A 20,129-nucleotide genomic window follows, 5' to 3' on the forward strand; every position below is an offset into this window, starting at 1 on the left:
TCTGTACGTTGGCATCATACCGACATGTACCCAGACGTAGTGTACGGGGCCAGACTACACATTTTCTCTTCAAATATCGCGCCTCGATTGACGTCACGAACAGCGCCCTCTCGGTTCGGGCCTACTTTTAAATTTGCAAATGAAATGGAAACTGATTTTTTAGAATCTTAGGTTAACTGTTTATTCATAACATTCTACTCATGAAAACACATATTTTATTGACAAAAGCTTTATTTTGACAAAATACCACTTCCAGGTGATTTTAAGCCGTCAACCGCTCGTGAAATAGGTATACGCTTTTAAGCAATTATTTTTTGCTACGTGAAGCAAAAAAAGGGGGCCTGCAGTTAGGCAGCTCTATGAAATTGGACCCTGTTCTTCATCATTGTCCCAGCGATTGTTAAGTGGAACTATAGAATGTTGATGACTGCTTCATCAGTGGTTTTTAAGATGTTGCCCATAAGGTGGACACACACGCAAGCTGTGTTCACATGGTTGTGACTGTGCACTTATTTGTTTAATTTCAAAACCACGAGAATCATTGTGAGAGTTGTTAAGAAAATGAATTCTTCGTATGCGGTTTCTTAGACATACCGTGTGTCATACATAATCAATAATTTAGCCGGAGACTTACACAGTTTCATAATTAGCAGCTTGGGTGATGGCCGAGGCTGAGGCCAGGTCACCGCATTAAAGGTACTATATAGACACTAGTGGTGATGATTACTCTAATTATTACTCTTTAATTCTTCGCTTTAAAATTTACTTGGTAACAAGCAATGGAGAGCTGTTGATAGTATATGGCAATGTGAGAAACGGCTCCCTCTGGAGTAACGTAGTTTTTTTCTCACTCAAACAACAAACGACTTTTGTATCAGCTGACGCCTTTTAATGTAAATCTGAAAGCACACAAAGTATAAATGCAACAAGGGTGTTTTTTTTTTTTTTTTTCGTTTTTTTTTTCTCGCAATTCTCTTACAAACTCGACGATCAATCGAGCCCAACTTTCCAGAGATTTGTTATTTTATGTATATGTTAGGATACACCAACACGCAAGAATACTGGTCTTTGACAATAATCAACAATTTCCATTGCCTTTAAACACACCGTGTGTCATACAACTATTTCATACTTCTAATTAGCAGTTGCGGTTAGGGCCAAGGCTACGCAATATCACCACGTTAAGATGCGTTGAAATACTAGGATGTACTTTTAGTAACAATCCTTAGCAACGGCCGCAGCCACAGTCAAACACAGCCAATGTCGGGTCTCCGATCAGGCTGTCTTAATCGGGTCAGAGGTCAGAGCAGTTGCCGGTGTAAAATCAAACGTCCTTGCCGTTTTGACGTGAATGAGGTTGTTATTAATTTCCCCGAGCCTGGGGATGATTTATAATCCCGATGATGAAGATTGACAGATTGGACGGTAGTGCTTTGAAAAGAAACTTGTAATTAAGTTATAACGATTCTTAGAATTATCTGTAATTGCAGTTTTGGATCATTATACCCTTTCTTTTCCTCCTGCAGTGGAGTAAAATAGGCTGGGCAGAAGTGTCAACTTAATACTGACCATCAATCACAGCAGTTATTATTGGTGTTGATCGATCTTAACTTGGTAAGCTGCTGCCGCTGATATTGCCCTACAGCTGTCGATGCTGAAACTGGTAATGTTGCTGTTGTGGTTTGTTGTTGTTGTTGTTGTTAAACAGTATGGTTGTTTTTGTTACATTTTTGTATCTTATAAGGATTCCCTAAAACTATTATTGCGTCATTCAAATACTAAACAAATTTTGGGAGCTCTTGTACTACTATTATTGGTTTATAAAAAAATGCAAACATCGCGGCCCAAAACCCAAATTGCGGATGCATATACACAAACAGTATACAATTGTTATTATTATAAAGATATTAATGTAAAAAAAAAAAAAAATTCTGTTAAACAGACACATTTTACACAAGGGAGCAGGTATAAAAGAAAATACCAAAAAGGCACTAACAAAAATATTAAAAAAAGGAAGAAAGAGAGAAACTGAGGAATTTAAAACTGTAACCAATCTTAAGGCAGGAGAGGTACAGCCCACCCCCCCCCAAAAAAAAAAGGTTTTGTTTCACTTTGCATTTTACCACGAGCCACACCCCACCCCTCCCCATAGGCCGACAGGAAGGGGGGTTCTGATTGTGTTTTGTTATGTTTCTCCCATACTAAGCCAATCAACAGCTTGAAAATACATTGAAATAAAATTGCCCCCCCCCCCCTCCTTATTTGCTGCGTATAGTTCTCGCCAGTGCGGCTGGTGTATGCCTGACCTAGACATTTAGTGACGTTGTTATTTTACGCTCGATTAGCGCTGGTGTCTTAATGATTAATGCAATTCAATTCAATACACCGGCAGAGGCTGTAAGGGGGAAAATGATTGATGGATTTATAACAAAACGAGAGTACTGCAGAAAATGGTTGAAGTATTTGTGATAATTGCGTCTCAGTGTTCAAAAGAAATACATATATTTACCTGATCTTAACTGAACTACAGCTGGAAAATTCAAAAATGCAAAAGGAAACATCTTGATAATGCTTTGTGAAGAGCAAATACAGCATAAGATGAAACTGTATGAAAGCAATGCTGTTACAGATATATGGGGGATGGTGTTGGGTCAACTTCACTTCTATGTTTGGTGCTACATTAAGGTCAGGCTACATTTAGGGCTCAGGCTACATTTAGGTGCCGCACACCCGTGTAATAGCTCGAGTTTGAAAAGCAGAGTTTCGTCTGTCGGACAACAACCTACATTGATATGTAAAGGAACACGTTGCCTTGGATTTGTCGAGTTGGTCTTTGAAAAGCATATGTAACCGTTTGTTATAAAATGCATAATTATGGGTAGAAAGATCTTGTAAAAGTAGAATATAATGATCCACACAAACATGCCTCGAAAATGCACGGTTTTCCTTTTACCTCGTCGACTAATACGGTCGGCCATTTATGGGAGTCAAATTTTTGACTCCCATAAATGGCCGACCGTGTTAGTAAGCACAGTAAAAAGAAAACCACGCAATTTCGAGGCAAATTTGTGTGGATAATTGTATTCTATTTTTAAAACATCTTTCCAACCATATGCATTTTACAAAACACGGTTACAAACGCTTTTTATTGACCAACTCGTCTGATCCAAGGCAACGTGTTCCTTTAATGTGGTCAAGGCCAGCATCCAATCTCAAAAACCTAGTGTGGGTTCGACAATGCGTCTTAACGTCTATGGTAAAGGAACATACACGATCATTGTACAGAGCGTTTATTTGTAAAACTTTTCATAACAAAGTCTACGTCACATAAATGTTAAAATTTACAGAGAATAATATATATTGTGCAAGACAGTAATGTGAAGTAGTTGAAGCCTTTCTGGGGATCGGATTCAATTATGACGGAAACATGACTTGACTCACTGCCAACAAAGTTAACTGGGGTAAAGTGACGTGCAGAAGTCGATATCAACGGAGAGAAAGTCAAGAACATAATGTGTTTAATCTAAAGATCTACCGCAGGAGCAACCTCCAAGGAATTTGAAGTACCTTATGATGGGTGATGAAGCATGAGTAATTGGTTTTGGGTTGATGTAACAATACGCATGAACTGTGGGGTGGGGCGTGGTCCTGAAGAAAGAGAAATAAAGCAGTGGTGGTGGATGAGAAGGGGCATGTTGGTGGTCGATGGGTTGATGGTGGTGATGGGGAGTGTGCTAATGATTGGGAGTTTTTTTGTTTATGATGATGGTGATTTTGGCGGGGGGGGGGGGCTGAGGATGATGGTGTTGATGGTTGATGTTGATGATGGCCATTGTTTTTCGGGTGGAGATTCAACAGTTACATGTTGTGGCGAAAGCGGTTGCGGCAGTGGAAGTTATAACAAGCGCAATTAATTATATTGGCTGTGAAGGTTTTGGTTGGTTATCATGTTTGTGGTGGTTACGTTTGTGAGAATTGGCGGCATTTAGGTTTTCACAGTTGCTGTTGGGATTGTGGTATCTGGAGCAAAATGGCGTCACTGGATGTAGCTAAGCAGATGCAGGTCCCTTGTGGTAGGGAGATGAACCATCAACGCATGTTGAGTGGTGATATTTGCTGTGCTAGTGACTGTGGAAATGTCTGCTGATGATGCTAAAAAAGGGTGGTTGTGGTGTTACCACTGGTTGTCCTATGGTGCCGAGTCCCGTCACATTAATGCCATTGCCCTTCTTGGTGGTGGTGCTGATAGTGTTCATGGATGTTGTGTTGGTGTTGGTAGCGGCAATGTTGCTTGATTTAGTTGGTTGATTGCGGTGGAATTGCTGGTCGTACAGGTAGGCACATGTGTTGACGAGTCTCAGAGTTGAGGTACTGATACCAATGCCGATGGTAGTCACTGTTTTTTTGTGTAGGAGTTGAATGTGTTTAGTTATGTGTTGATAGAAGTGTTGTTGACGATGAGACCAGTGGTTTCCCTCTGTGTTGATAGCGATGATTTTGATGGTGTTTGGTTGGTTGATGGTGTTGATAGCGGTGGTGTTGGTGGTTTTTAAGGGAGTTGTGTTGATGGTGTTGAGTACAGAAGTTGTGATGATCGATGCTAATACCGGTGGTTGCACTCTGTGTGGTGATAACAAGAGTGCTATGTTGAATGGTCGATTGGTTGATAGAGATGGTGTTTTTGGTGCTCCAGTGGTTGTGCTGACGGTGTTTTAAAACGCTGGTGTTTACTGTTGGCTGTCCTGATCAAGAGGCTTTGCTGGTGATCAAAATTATATTGGTGTTGATCATGAGCCTCTTGGTGTTGATCATGAGGCTCTTGGTGTTTATCACTAGGCTCTTGGTGTTGATCATGAGCCTCTTGGTGTTGATCATGAGGCTCTTGTTGTTGATCACGAGGCTCATGGTGTAGATTACGAGGCTGTTGGTGTTGATCACGAGGCTGACAGTGTTGATCACCATGCTCTTGGTGTTGATCATGTGGCTCTTGGTGTTGATCACCACGCTCTTGGTGTTGATCACGAGGCTCTTGGTGTTGATCACGAGGCTCTTGGTGTTGATCACCATGCTCTTGGTGTTGTTCAAGAGGCTGACGAGGCTAATGGTGTTGACCATCGGGGTCTAAGTGCTGATCATAAAGCTCTTGGTGTTGGTCACGAGGCTCTTGGTGTTGGTCACGAGGCTCTTGGTGTTGGTCACGAGGCTCTTGGTTTTAACAACGAGGCTCTTGGTTTTAAAAACGAGGCTCTTGTTGTTAATCATGAGGCTCATGGTGTTGATCATGGGGCTATTGGTGTTGATCACCATGCTCTTGGTGTTGATCACCATGCTTTTGGTGTTGATCACAAGACTCTTGGTGATGATCACGAGGCCCTTGGTGTCGATCATGAGGCTCTTGGTGTTGATTATAGGACTCTTGGTGTTGATCACGAGGCTTTGGTGTTGATCGTGAGGCTTTTGGGCTTGATCACTAGGCTCTTGGTGTTAATCACGGGAGGCTCTTAGTGTTGATCATAAAGCTCTTGGTGTTAATCACGAGGCTCTTGGTGTTGATCATAATTCCTCCTGGTGTTGATCATGAGGCAATTTTTGTTGATCATGAGGCTCTTGGTGTTGATAACGAGGCTAGTTTTGTTAAACGGGAGGTTCCTGTATTTTATTATGAAGCTGTTGGTGTTGATGTTTAGTGATTGGTAGTGGAGACTATGTGTGTTGTTCACGAGGCTCTCGGTGTTGACAATGAGGTTCCCAGTTTTGATCATGAGGTTGTTTATGTTGAACAAGAGGGCTCTTGGTGTTGACATTTGTGTAAATGGTTGAGCTCATTGTGTTGGTACAAAGTGACTCTTCATACTATGTTTAGAAAATGTTGTTATGTTTGCTTTAAGAGTTTGTTTAAAAAAAAAAAGGGACCAGTAAGGTGTTAGCAAAGTTCGTGAAACTACATGGGTTTTTTGCGCCAAAAACGGGATGAGAAAGTACCTGTCTTTTTCATTTGTTTCTTAAAAAATGTATCCTGCAGATTCCGAACAAAATAGCAGGATTGTACTTTTTATCAGTATACGCAGGAAGTTTGGCACGATGGAAATGATTGACCTTCTGACACTCTCTCGATACGAAGCCAAGTTCGATGTTATTATCGGGAAGACGGCCAAAATAAAATCCAGAATTGTCGCCAGACACTTCAAATTGGTCTATTATGCTGATTTGTTTCCCAAAGACCTGCGCACAAACTTCAAGGCTAACTCAGGTTTTATTGTTCCATGAAAAAATATATCTTTTTTTTTCTAGGCATTTCATACTGTAATGGTTCATGTAATACATAATTTAAAACATAAAGTTATTTAAAATTATTGTACAGGGACACAAATGTTTCCCAAGGTCACTTTGACTTACAAAACTCAAGAGTTGTGACCCAGTTTCCCTTTGAAAATGACATCGATGAAGAAGACATGTAAACGAAAACTAGAAATAAATAACCTAACAATCATGAACTTGTGGGCTACGAAAATCTAGCGGTATCGTACATTTCCCCTGAGTTGTGACCTCATGGTTTTTTTTTTCGTTGTTATCCAACTAGAGTCAAGAAGCTGACAAGTTCGTTTTATGACGACCCTGGGCGCGCTAGCCAAATAGTACATCCCGAATGTCTAGGGAGGTATGACGTCCCGAGTAAAATAAAACCCCTTGGCTGCATTAACTGTATCCAGCCCTCACTTATAAACCTACTCTCATCTATATCAGTTTAAACGGTGTGCTGGTGAAGAGTATCACACAACTGCAACTTCGAGAATTCTCTCTCATTTTTCTTCCTGGACTTGCATAAGATTGACTGAAAATGAGACTAATGTTGTGCTGCATCCTGTCTTTGGGTATGTACAACTTTTTGCTTGAGCTATTGTGCAGCGCGTTTGCGGTGGAAGAACCGGTTTTGGTGGATGACGTTTTGTGGTTGAGGTGCATTAAAAATCGCCAACACCCCCTGCAAAACCAATGTCACTTAGACCATACAAACAATCAGTATTCTACCTTTCTGGTCAAGTTTTCGTGCAATTGAGACAGTCACTTGGCAATGCAAACAGGTTATGTTTGATCAGCTCATGCATTTTTGTTGCATCTTGTAAGTGCAATAATAAAGGCTGACTTATGCGTTTAATGCTCTCAGGGCGATGTTTATAAAGCTACACTTTCAGCTATGTTGCTGGAGATATATCGTTACAGCTAACAAATAAGAGAAACGTTACTGCATGTTAACTTATTTCCTTTGCCCGAGTATGCTAGAAGCGCAGGTGTCTGGGTGCTCACTGTAATTGATGCACTTCCACATGCTTTGAACTGTCAATGTTAAACATGACTTATTGCTGCCTCGCTTTTATTTTTAAACTAGAATTAAATTGAGAATGTTTTAATTTGCGAAGTGTGGTTATGACAAACCATTGCACAATGTTAAAGGCACTGGATACTATTGGTAAGTACTCAAAATAATTATTAGCATAGAACCTTACTTGGTAACGAGTAATGGGAAGAGAATGATAGTAAAAAACATTGAGAGAAAGGGCTCCCTCTGAAGTGACATAGTTTTTGAGAAAGAAGTAATTTTCCACGAATTTGATTTCGAGACCTCAGATTTACAACTTGAGGTTTCGAAATCAAGCATCTGGAAGCACACAACTTTGTGTGTCAAGGGTGTGTTTTTCTTTCATAGCTCGCAAGTTCGACTACCAATTGAGTTGAAATTTTCACAGGTTGGTTAGTTTATGCATATGTTGAGATACACCAAGTGAGAAGACCTGTCTTTGACAATCACCAATAGTGTCCAGTGTCTTTAATACGTCACGGTCGCTTTTTTAACGTTCTGATTCGGTACGAATGACATTTCGCAAGGCACTTGACACCTTCGGTAATAATTGTCAAATACTGATAATTCTCAGTGTGATTATGCCAACATACTCATACAATAAACAAATCTGTGAACATTTGAACTCAAATGGTCATTATGAAAGAACAAACACTCGTATCACTCCTGTGCTGCCAAATGTCCACTGAAGACTTTATACCTAAAGTTTGATGTACTATGATAGAGACAAATATCTTCTTACCAAAAAACATAAGAGGGAGCTGTTTCTCACAATTTTGCATACTATCAACAGTTCTCTTCATACTCATAACCATATCAAATGTCAAGCTAACCATTATTTAAGTGTTACCAACAGTGTCCAGTGCCTTCAAAGTGCCAATAATGTTAACAATCATTTTCGCAAAATTAATATTTTGTACTTTTGAAAGATAGCTATACATTTATTTTGGGGATTTACTTGTCACCACGTGCTCGGCCCCCGGGCTCTAGGATGTGCAAGTAACTATAAGCAAACTTTTAAAAACCCAAGTGGGCTTACCGAGATAAACTTGAAATAAACCGTTTAAAGGTCATGACTCCATCGACAAGTTTATTGATAGTCATTATGTCATGGACAATAAAAGCTAATGGTTTCACAAGCTCAAACACGTTTTTTAATAAAGATGGAACATAACATGTTTTTTCTTGGCTATTTTGGGCTTCCTGTTGTGAACAATTTTGTTAAATATTACATTTAACTTTTACGGTGCGTTTTAATTTTAACTTAATTATCAGCCTATAGTTAACCGTAGGAGAAGATTGCCACATTTATTTTCTTTTTTAAGAATGCTATGTTAATCTGAGGCTTTCCAAGCTTCCTTTTGATGGCAGACATTTTCCTGCCTGCCTTTGCAATTAGCTTCCTTTACCACGAGGCAAAAGCAGGTGCTAGCTTGTTTAAAGAGTGTCTCCTTATTAAAACTAATTTATCTGCGCATAATACCTTGGTTTCCGAGCTAATGTTTCATTTTAATCACTTTCCTCAACAGGCTGACCCAAATAGGGTCAGACCACAGGACACAGAACCTGGATCAATAATGACCAAGGTTTTGTACTGACGGTGTGATTTTGTTCGGTTGTGATTTTGTTTTTTTCTCAGGTAGTATTTATTATACCTTATTTGCAAACATTGCATCCAGTAAAACCATGGCATTTAGTGTGCTTTCAATTTTGAGAAAAATACATTTTTGTTTATACCACATAAATATCGACCTTCATCTTTTTTATAATTGGTCGGTGTTGCCGGCATCATGCTCAGTGTACCAGACGACTAGACAAACAGAACAAAATCCCTTTGTTTGTTTTATCCACCATCTTTGCACCGTGATCGTTGAACACAAAATGTTAACAGGACCTTGTCACAGTGTAGTACACTCTACAACATTACCCCCAAAATCCTCTAGTTTACAAAACAATAGAAAATGCAAATCGTGTATAATTACATTAAACGTAACATGTACAGATGGATTGAAAGAATGGTTCTAACTGTTTACATCTCCCTGTTTGAAATTCTTAGTTGTCATGGCAACAGGCTTCCCGCAAGGGACGATGGACAACTTCCAAGACCCTCTGAATATTGACACCCCAGACGACCAGGATGACGGACAAGGTGCCAACGTCAACCCCCAGGGCAACCCTCAAGCTGGAAGCTCGTACTTCGTCCCCACTGAGGCAGATAGCGCAAGCAGCTCCAGTAGCGAGGAGGAAGGGAGCGACACAGACATGGGCTCTAGCGTGCCTGTCGGTAGCGTCCCCTCCGGTACGGCAGGCGCAGGCGGAAGTCCGGTCGTCGGTGCTGGTGCGGCGGGTAACGAAGCAGCCGGTGCAGGGGTACAGGGAGGCGGTGCGCAGGGTGGAGGGCAAGGGGGCGGTAACGCCGGATCCACCGACCAGAACAGCGGTGAGCAGAAGCCAGGAGGCTCGCTGCAAGACGACCCATCCTTCCTCTCCAAAATCCAGGCACGACCTAATGGCAATACCCAGCTGCACACGGGAAGTGCTGGGCAATCTGTGGGCATTGCCATCGGAGTGCTCGCCCTGGTGTCCGTGTCGACCGTCGGTATCATCTTCGCTATCCGAAAGAAGAGAGACGGGTTTATGAGGTTCTACACCCAGGCTAGCAGTGAGCTATAGACCTATATTAATGAACGCTAATAATCTCAAAACAATGTTAACCAGACATTATTGACATTCCTACAAGCTGTGCGTGCCTTTTTAACAACAACATTTCAATGAAAGCTTTATAATGCTGAGAAACTTTAAACAGTCTGCAAGAACGGAAAAAAGAAGACAAGAAAAAAAAAATGCAAGAAACTTTTTGGAAGCTGCGCAGGATGCCTTCAAAGAAAATAAAGATCGAAGCCAGTTTTTGGCAAAGCAACTTTTTTTAATACCTGTAAATAATTTGAAAAAAAAAACTGAACTTAAAAAAAAGGACAACAAACCATTACAGTAAATGCTGCACTTAGGTCTATCTCGTTATTTTCATTTTATTCTTATTTGTTGTTTCACTTGGATTGATTGATTGATCATCGTGCGCTGCAACCAACTTCAGCTTTTTCTTATTCCTAAAAAAAAAAAAAAAAAAAAAAAATGTGATGTACTAAAATACGCTAATTGTTTTGTACAGAGGAACGATTTACATATTGTATTTTTTTGTGCAGGATACACAAATAAATTCTTGGCGTTGAACATAAATTAACGATATCTTTTAACAACAGCACTCAACGTAAAATAATTATAAATGAAATAAGTGTCCTTATCGTCCCATCTTAGTGTATACAAGACAATTAATTTAAAACACGTAGTTTGTTTATTGGAACTTCTGGAGCTGGATTTTAGCCTGTGACCTCCAAATTAACGTGTCAGTGCTCAACCAACTGAGCTATCTTGTCCAAATAGTTGACATTTGTTTTACTTTGCCAATGATTGTTTGGGTGCCAGTCAGAAGCCAATCTATCTGAAACTGCTGAATACACAGGGATAACCCAGTGATTACCCGGGGATCACACAGGGATCACCCAGGGATAAACCCAATAATTACCCGGGGGTCACACAGGGATCACCCAGGGATAACCCAGTGATTACCCGGGGATCACACAGGGATCGCACATGGCTCACACACGGATCACACAGGGATCACCCAGGAATCCCCCCACGGATCACCCAGGGTTCAGACCCAGACATCTTACAACAATTCCACATTCAGATTATTTGAAATAATAGTATACTCCTTATAAACATTATATGAAAGTCGAGTGTAAAATCATTTTGTACTAATCAATATTTACTGGGGTCGATTTCACAAAGAGTTAGGACTCGTCTTATCTCGAGTTAGGACGAGTAACTCGTCCTAACTTAGGATTAATCTTAAGGTCTGCATGCTACAGTGTAGGGTTGAGACTAGTTCTAAGTCATACGATTAGTCTAAAGTTAGAAAGAGTTTTGTGAAATCGACGGCTGATCATTTAAAGCCATTGGACGCTTTCGGTACAGAAACCAAACAAAAAATCACAAATAACTTACAGGGTTTACAGAAGGTAATGGTGAAAGACTTCTCTTGAAATATTATTTCATGAAATGCTTTACTTTTTGAGAAAACATTAAAACAATATCAATTATCGATATCGGGAATTACGGATTTATTTTAAACACATGTCATGACACGGCGAAACGTGCGGAAACAAGGGTGTTTTTCCATTATTTTCTCCCGACTCTGATGACCGATTGAGCCTAAATTTTCACAGGTTTGTTATTTTATATAGAAATTGTGATACACGAAGTGTGGGCGTTGGACAATACTGTTTACCGAAAGTGTCCAATGGCTTTATCATGGTAAAGGACCACTGCGATTTGTTCAAGTTTGGTGTGGTTTGGGTCCCTCATAATCTCATTCTAATGGTCAATAATTAAACAGAATTTATTTGTATATAACGTTATTGAGGTCTGCCTGCTAATTAAAATAAATGAAATATTAAATAATGTAAAAGACTAATTATAAATAAAGAACAGTGCATACAAAAAGGGTGATGACTGGTTTTGTGTTCTTCTTAAAGTAAAAGGTTTGACCAACTGTGGATGTGGTTAGATTTTTTGAATCAATTATGAATTCTTCATTATGCAAATAAGGGTTCTTTTTCACAGTAAATGTTCGCACTGATGATGAATATAAAAACATCTCTGATACCTAAACATCTCAGATCAGTCATAGAAACCAATAAACCAGTCTTGCACATAATTCAGCTTTTAAGGGGTTTACTAAAATGTTAGACCCCACCTTTTTCCCGTTTGCAAATACCATTCTGTACCGTCTCACGTCTGGATTTGAATGTCAGTGCAACGGATCCTGTGAATTAAAAGTCCCTATATAGTGAAGTCCCATGTGTCAGAAGGAATATCCAGATGAAGTAACTACGAAATTGCCCAAATGCCCACCATGGTATTCATGTTGCTACGACATGTCCCATCATCGGTTATATAAATCAATCTTAAAGGTGGACGTGATTGTTAATATTGTCAAAGGGAACAATCCCTAATGAGGCAGTGCTTTTCGATATCAGATCAAAGTCGCTCTAGGCCCACCCGTTGTTCACACCGTCACCCCGCCAGTCTACCTCCTCACCCTTGTTCTTTATAGTAATTTCATATTTATTTGTGGACTTAAGTGATTTCAAAAGCGTCATCCGAAGATCGGAAAAAGAAAACCCTTACCTTATAACGTCCTTACGGCTGACATTACCTAATTGTGTAAAGGAACAATTTCGGGTGGAATATCACCATCCCAAGCTATTGAATAAGACCGTCCCCGAAGGCTTTGTCTCTTACCACAGTCAGTCTGACCCTGCAAGCTCAGTCTAAGTCATCGCTATGTCCTTTATTTCGACTGTCCGTAAGGTATTTAGTTCTTCTGCCCGTTAGTGCATAGACCTTTTCGCAAATACTGGGGCGCGCGCGTAAAGCTTGGAATTAGGTGCATTGTGGTCTAGCTGGTATCCAAATTTGATCCATATCTATCCCACAATGCACCTCATTCAACAGTCTGCGCTTGCGCATTGGTATTTGCGATAAGGTCTATGGTGGTCACCCTTTCACCTCGTCTTAGAGGGAACCTACACATGTTGTAACCACTTACAAATTACACAACATTACAAAAGACTTTTAGAAAAGATACACGGCAGTATTTGATAGTAAAAAGCATTTTGAGAATCAATTCACTTTGAAATAATGTCTCGTTTTATGTAGAGAGATTTCAGATTTTTTTTGTAAATAAGAATCTGAGAAGCATTACCGCATTCAGGTTTTTCGGCAAATTATTTTTACAACAACAAAAAGCGACCACCTTTTTAAATTAAATGTTAGAAAGGATTTTGATTAGATGAATCGAGCGGTTCTAAAAGTGCTTGCTATGCATTTTAATATCATAGTACATGCCCTTATCTCAACTCCATTCTGTCTGTAGCATTTCCAAATTAAAAACACTAACCCATGTGAGATCTTCAGTTCGTATTGATGTGACGTTTCCAAGGTAACAGTATAGTGCAGTTCCTGTATCAGACCAGATTGATCACCGGCCGGAGATATATATAAGATGTTACATGCGTGTTTCAGGATGTTTATCCATGTAGGCTCTCTAAGATTGTTAATTGACTGAGCAGATAAGTTTGTAATCGTGTGTAAAGTGCACGCCCTAATAACGATTGCATTTCCCCTAAGTTTGTCTGAGAAATCTTAGACGTTTTAAAGGGAAGGTACACGTTTGGTAATTACTCAAAAGAAATATTAGCTTAAAAACTGACTTAGGACCGATTGACCATTGGAGAGCTATTGGTAGTATAAAACATTGTTGGAAACGACTCCCTCTGAAGTAATGTAGTTTTTGAGAAAGAGGTTATTTCTCACTTAAATATTAAAAGACTTCTAGCTAGAAGTATTTTATTCCTATCTGAAAGCACACAAATTCGTCCAACAAGTGTGTTTTTTCTTTCATCATTTTCTCGCAACTTCGATGAACAATTGAGCTCAAATTTTCACAGGCTTGTTATTTAATGCTTACTGTGGGAAACACCAACTGGGAACACTGTTCTTTGACAATTACCAAACGTGTACAGTGAAGTCTGTGTTGGCTTTGACTTTGTGTACAGACGAGTTGATTGATGAGAGGTCATAGACGGTGTAAACTTCATGTGTGCACTGCTACAACCGTGGGTACACATAATGACCCATGGTGGGATTCGAGCCAGGGTCCCATAGGTTGGAGGGGAGGCAAGACACCACAACACAAACCTGTGACCTCCAGGTTGCTGTTTCAAAGACACCAAAATGAACAACATATAAATATCGAGTAACTCTTTGATATATTTTATTGAATAAACGCAATTATATAATTTTTTTATCCAGCTTTAACACCACAGCGATTGTTGGTATTGATATATAAAACAACACTGAGATCAATAAAATTCAATTCAATTCTTTATTCGTCATGCCCAGCATGAAAATCACTTTCTCGTTTTGCACATTTAAATACAGTTATTGAAAATGGCAGATGAACCGTAGCAATTAAAACAACAACAAGAGATAACGGCGACATCAGTGGTTCTGAGAAATTGGGCAGTAAAAAAGTGTGTAAACATAAAAGTGGCTTTTCACAGTGCTCTACAAAATTAAAGCATGCAGTTAAATTAATTCGTGGAAGGTGTCTAAATATTTCTAAACAGCTTGCTCCAGAAGACGATCAGAGCATACTGATCGAAACGTCGAGCTGAAAGCAACGTTTGTTTGAAGAACCACCCCAACTCGTTTAGAGGTTATCAATACTTGGTGTCACCAAAAACCTTTATGTCTTGTATTTCCACCATGCAAAGTTTAAAATCCTACGTTTCTAGACATGTTCGATAGCCGCAGCGGTATTAGGTTTCCAAATATGTTCGACAAAAGAAAAGGTTTACATGATCCTAATGTTTTCTTTGTTTGTGCATTCAGAAGATATACATTCGATCAAAAACTTCCGGTAATTTTACAACCTCGATCTCTAATTCCGACAGTACACCATGTCATACGTGTGAGAAGGAGAGAGATCTAATCAACCTGACACGTATGATAAAGGGGACTTCTTCAAAGTACCGTCTGTCATAATTTTGAGATTTAGAGAGCATCTCTAAATTGACCTTTTCAATAATGTGCGTCTTGTGGTTTTTCAAACTTGTTACCACTAAATGACTCGCAATGACTCCCATCTTCACTCCACCCACACCCTTACTCAGCCACACCATGTCCCGGATGAATCACCCACTTGGGTTGTCTTTGTGGTAGTGATTTCAAGTCCTCTGTTTCAAAAATACAATCGTTATTGTTGTTTTTTTTTTACTTAAAAATCGACTTATGAAGTTCGTTGGTATATGTAAACTTATAAGTTTGAGGGATTCACATGTGATCATTTTCACCTCAGTAATCGACTTTGCAAGATAAATGTTCAGCCGTCGATTTCACAAAACTCATCCTAACTTAGGATTAATCTTATGCCTAAGGACGAGTCCCAACCCTGCACTGTAGCATGCAGACCTTAAGATTAATCTTAAGTTAGGACGAGTTACTCGTCCTAACTCGAGATAAGACGAGTCCTAACTCTTTGTGAAATCGACGGCAGGGTTGGTTCAACATACACAATACCTATACAATGATACCTAACCATGCAATACCTCAAAGTCCGATATTATTAGTTCCACATTTTAATCATCATTCAGTCAATTTAATTTGTAAAATAAATTACCAAAGTAAGTCGACATCGCCAGTAAGTCGACGTTTCGAGACAAATCATCACGGTAAGTCGATTTTTGCGAGATTATTTATCTCGTAATCTTCAGGAGATGTGGAACTCTCAAATCTCTTCTTTTTTTTTGCTTTCCTTTCTGTTTTAAATAACTCTGTGCCATTTATTTTGATTCATAATCCGAAAATGAAGTTTAGTATATTTTGCTGTTTACTTGTCGCATACTCAGTACTTACAACTATGGTCGGACACAATATTTTGTAAAATATGTTCAATATAAATATTGTGAACCATTATCATGCGGACGGTAAAATCTGTTTTTAATTTCTGACTGAAGATGCTTTTGAGACGCATTCGAAATAATTGCCCCTTTTCCGGTCTAAAGATGGCGCCATATGCATTTACAGTTTGTTTTTCTGATGCAGGGAGATCCTATGAAAATAAAGGCTGCTCTAGCATGCAAACAGAGTGCATTTCCTCCAAAATTACTACTCAAGCTAGTATTTATGTGCTGTGCCAAAAACTAAAACCGAGCGTTAACTCTTTCCAAAACAGTGTCCCTGATTAGTTTGGCTACAAAACCCAACAAGGGTTGTTTCAAAGCACCAGTTCCTGTCCAGGTCCCACTTGAAAGCCTTTCTTTATATCATCCGGTCCCTCAAGGTGATTCATCGCTAAACACGGTGAGGACTTGAAACTTGTCCAACTTTGCTCACGATTTGGGCAAAATGAAATCTTTTCAGACATATTATTTATATTATTTGTAAAACTTGTTTGTTTCTATAATTTGGGATTATAATAGTTTTGTTTAATTTAAGAACTGATATGAACGAAAACATAAAAAAAGAGCAACAACATTAACAACATCAACATTACAACATCAACATTAACAACAACAACAACAACAACAACAACAACAACAACAGCAACAACAACAACAACAACAACAACAACAGCAACATAAACATAAACATAAACATATTTAAAAACATAAACAAAACAAACGACAACAAACATTGTAAACACTCTTTAAAGAAACCTGTTACATGGTCAAGGCTAATGGATGCACCCAATTTGTAACTAATGAACACCTGTTTTCCTTGTTTGTTATATTTACAAAATTAAAAGTTGCGATCTTAGAGAGATCTTGCAGAAACATATGTTACAGCTTTGAGATTGAAACTACGGAAGCCTAGAAGTGCTGTAAGACTTAATTGTTGAAATCCCAATCACGGGGAAGTCATCCTACAGAGAGAAAATAAATTGGCTTCGTTCCAAGATTAGTATCTCGGGAATCAAATGTCATGAAGAAAAAAAAGTCCACCCTCCCGAGAGAAATATATAAATTGATGTTGACATTCTACCAACAAAATGTAAACCCAATAAAAGTTATCTTAGAGTTACGAAACTCTTCAGTAAGCTGTTGACACGGTCACGCGCTGCCCCACACTACAAACAAAAATACTTATTGAAAAGGTGGTCTTACTAGTTTGACAAGTTTCTCTAATTCTACTGAAATAACTGTCGTCAACCAGATTCACCTGAAAGGTTTACAAACTCTAAGCATTGTGATCAGATAGTGATAAAATTTTCCATTTCAAACGCCGAGTTGAGAGGGGGGGGGGGGTAGACGTGTTAGCCTATTTCGAAACCATGAAAATCTATTTTACATTTCTATTAAAAAATAATATAATGAGGCATTACCTACATTGACCCCCCCAACCGGCTCCGCATTTCTTGCTACGAGCTCTATTTATAGCCAAACTGACATGATTATTAATGGATTCCTACTGAAGTATATGGATAGTTGCCAAGGTATCTACAACTTAAATGTTGCAGCCAAGAATTGAAATGTTAAAAAAAGACACAGTTACTTCGAATTTTGTGTACGTCTATTTTGAGATTTGTTAATGTAGGCCCTACTGACGGTTTTTCATTTCAATTATTTGTTCTGGTTGTTGCTTTGTGTTGATCTTTTGGTTTCGAAACCAAGCGCAGTAAAATTAAGAATTATCAATAAAAACGTAATATATTCATTTTTGTTTTGCATCGATGTCATGCAAAATGTGTAAGATCGGTTGTTCACTATAATTTTCTCGTGACCCAGATGGCCGATCAAACTCAAACTTATACAAGTTTGTACGTTTATGAATGATAGTGGATAACAAAAAGTGCTTACAATGCCCGCAACTGTTTTGTTTGCAAAACAACAACAACTATGTAATATATTTCTTTAAAATACTAAGCACTGTTTATATCTTTCAAGCACCTATAATCAAAATGTGACACCATGTCCCTTGATTGTATCCATGCAATTGTTTCCATATATAGTTCCCGGGGCGCATGATTCACGGTCAAAAGTGTGATGAATCTTGGACAATTTCCAAACTTAAACATGTTTAAAGACAACTTGTCAATTTGAGTGTTTCCTCTCAGTCGTTAACTTAAAGGGAAAGTATACGTTAGGTAATCACCCTTGAGACTAATTGCAATAAAAACACTTTGCAGAGAGCATTTTTAGAAACATTACTATATTTTGTTTATGCTGGCAATGATTACTGTTGTTCAGAAAAGGAAGCACGTTGTCCAAAGCTCTTGGTTTGTTTTGATGAAGCGACACTCTGACAGAACTACCAGTCCAATATATAACAAGTCAAGGATGACAAAGTAGTTCTGTGAATTATATTTATTTTTTTAAGGTAACTTTCTATGACAGTAGATTATCACAGACAGCTGGATAAAGCTGTAGGCTGATGCAAATCTCCAGCCAAAAGTGTACCAATTTATGCGAAACAAATAAAACACATTGGACACCATATAACAAAACAATATGAAGTAACGTGCCGCTACCCTCAAATACTATCAAAAAACTGGCATTAGCAGAATTTGTCCCTCTTTGGGCTTGAGAACTCTTCACCCTGTCAAGAATGTTTCCAATGACGAAGACATCCTTAAAAAAAAAAAAAAAAAAAAAAAAAAAAAACTGGGGTAATGGGATTTTGATGGTGTATTGAGCTTCAATCATCCATGGGTGTCATTCCAACAGCTCGATGGGTTCATCCCCCTGTTCACACGGTGACCCTCGAGTGAGTCAGAGAATTGCGGTGGGAACAGGAAGAGCCAGCGGACGGAGAGGGTTGATATAGGACTCAGGTTGAGGACGTCGAGCAGCCATGTAGAAGTTCCCCCTTGTTACCTACAAAAGTTTTGGATTAAGGGCATATGAAGGTTGAAGGATGTCGGAAATTGTTTCATTATAATGTTCCATTGTCAAACTAATGTTTCATATATGCACTCAGTATATAATATACAGAGTACTTAAAGGAGTAGGATAGTATTCAAAATCTAACAATATTATTCAAAATGTTTTTTACTCTTTTTGACCACTTTTTTTGAAACATGACGCCATTGAAAATCTGCAACAAAATGAAAATGTCCAGTCCAGAGGCAAAGTCTAATGCCTTTTTGACTGAATGTGATAAATAAATCGGGAATGAAATTAAACTTTTCCTTAACAAAAATGTGCTGACCCATGACGTTAATGTGTTGACGTTTTAGGTCTTTGAGAACATTTTCACTAGAAGGATATAAAAAAAAAAAAAACTATTTGTAGGCCTATAATACATTCTTAGGGTGGGAGGGAATACCAGTGGTAAACATAAATATTGGCATTAAGTAATTGTTGACGTACCGAATGTGCTTCTGAAGGCTTTGTCACGTAGCCTGAAGTACACTAATGTAACCCTAACTTGAAGACGCTGGGATGTTTAAAGACAGTGGACACTATTGGTAATTGTCAAACAACAGTCTTCTCACTTGGTGTATCTCAACATAATACTGTATGCATAAGATAACAAACCTGTGAACATTATTGAGCTCCATCGGTCGTCGCAGTTGGGAGATGTTAATGAAAGAAAAAATACCCTTGTCACACGAAGTTGTGTGCTTTCAGATGCTTGATTTCTAGACCTCAATTCTAAATATAATATGAGGTCTCGAAATCCAATTCGTTGAAAATTACTTCTTTCTCGAAAACTACATCACCGCAGCGGGAGCCATTTCCCACAAAGGTTATATTATGCTAATCATTATTTTTGAGTAATTACCAACAGTGTCCACTGCCTTTAAATGTAGCCCCAACTGAAATATGTACCTAAATCAAATACAATACAAAATGCATTTATATACCACTGTTTCTTTTACTTAGATCACAGCGGTTTAAACCCCGAATACATGCATAAACCCTTGACCCACATTTAGCTAATATAATAGTTGCAATACTTTAAATGCTTGGAGCTACATCAAGGACCGGACTACTTAAGTTCTTCATTTAAAAAAAAATAAAAAATAAAAGTTAGTGAAGTAAAATTACTTGTAGCAGCTAACATGTTAGATGTTATACATCTTTGCAGTTCCCTTCTTACCATGCAGGGGATGTGCAATGATCTGTATTTTGGGGCGGCGTTT

General features: G+C 38.7%; 2 protein-coding genes across 2 annotated transcripts; both read left to right on the top strand.

Annotated features, from left to right (window-relative positions):
• The first annotated feature begins 4,030 nt into the window (after positions 1-4,030).
• LOC117295636 (ribosomally synthesized cyclic peptide ustiloxin B precursosr-like) lies at positions 4,031-5,505 on the top strand. Its single transcript, XM_033778343.1, has 2 exons — positions 4,031-4,138; positions 4,837-5,505. The coding sequence occupies exons 1-2, from the start codon at positions 4,031-4,033 to the stop codon at positions 5,503-5,505; spliced, it is 777 nt and encodes a 258-aa protein (XP_033634234.1).
• A 1,149-nt stretch (positions 5,506-6,654) lies between these two features.
• LOC117295316 (uncharacterized PE-PGRS family protein PE_PGRS54-like) lies at positions 6,655-10,599 on the top strand. The gene is made up of 2 exons (XM_033777889.1): positions 6,655-6,872; positions 9,414-10,599. The coding sequence occupies exons 1-2, from the start codon at positions 6,839-6,841 to the stop codon at positions 10,028-10,030; spliced, it is 651 nt and encodes a 216-aa protein (XP_033633780.1). The 5' UTR covers positions 6,655-6,838; the 3' UTR covers positions 10,031-10,599.
• The last annotated feature ends 9,530 nt before the right edge of the window (positions 10,600-20,129 follow it).

The sequence above is a fragment of the Asterias rubens genome, chromosome 10 (genome assembly GCF_902459465.1).
Source record: "Asterias rubens chromosome 10, eAstRub1.3, whole genome shotgun sequence".
NCBI classification, from domain to species: Eukaryota; Metazoa; Echinodermata; class Asteroidea; order Forcipulatida; family Asteriidae; genus Asterias; species Asterias rubens.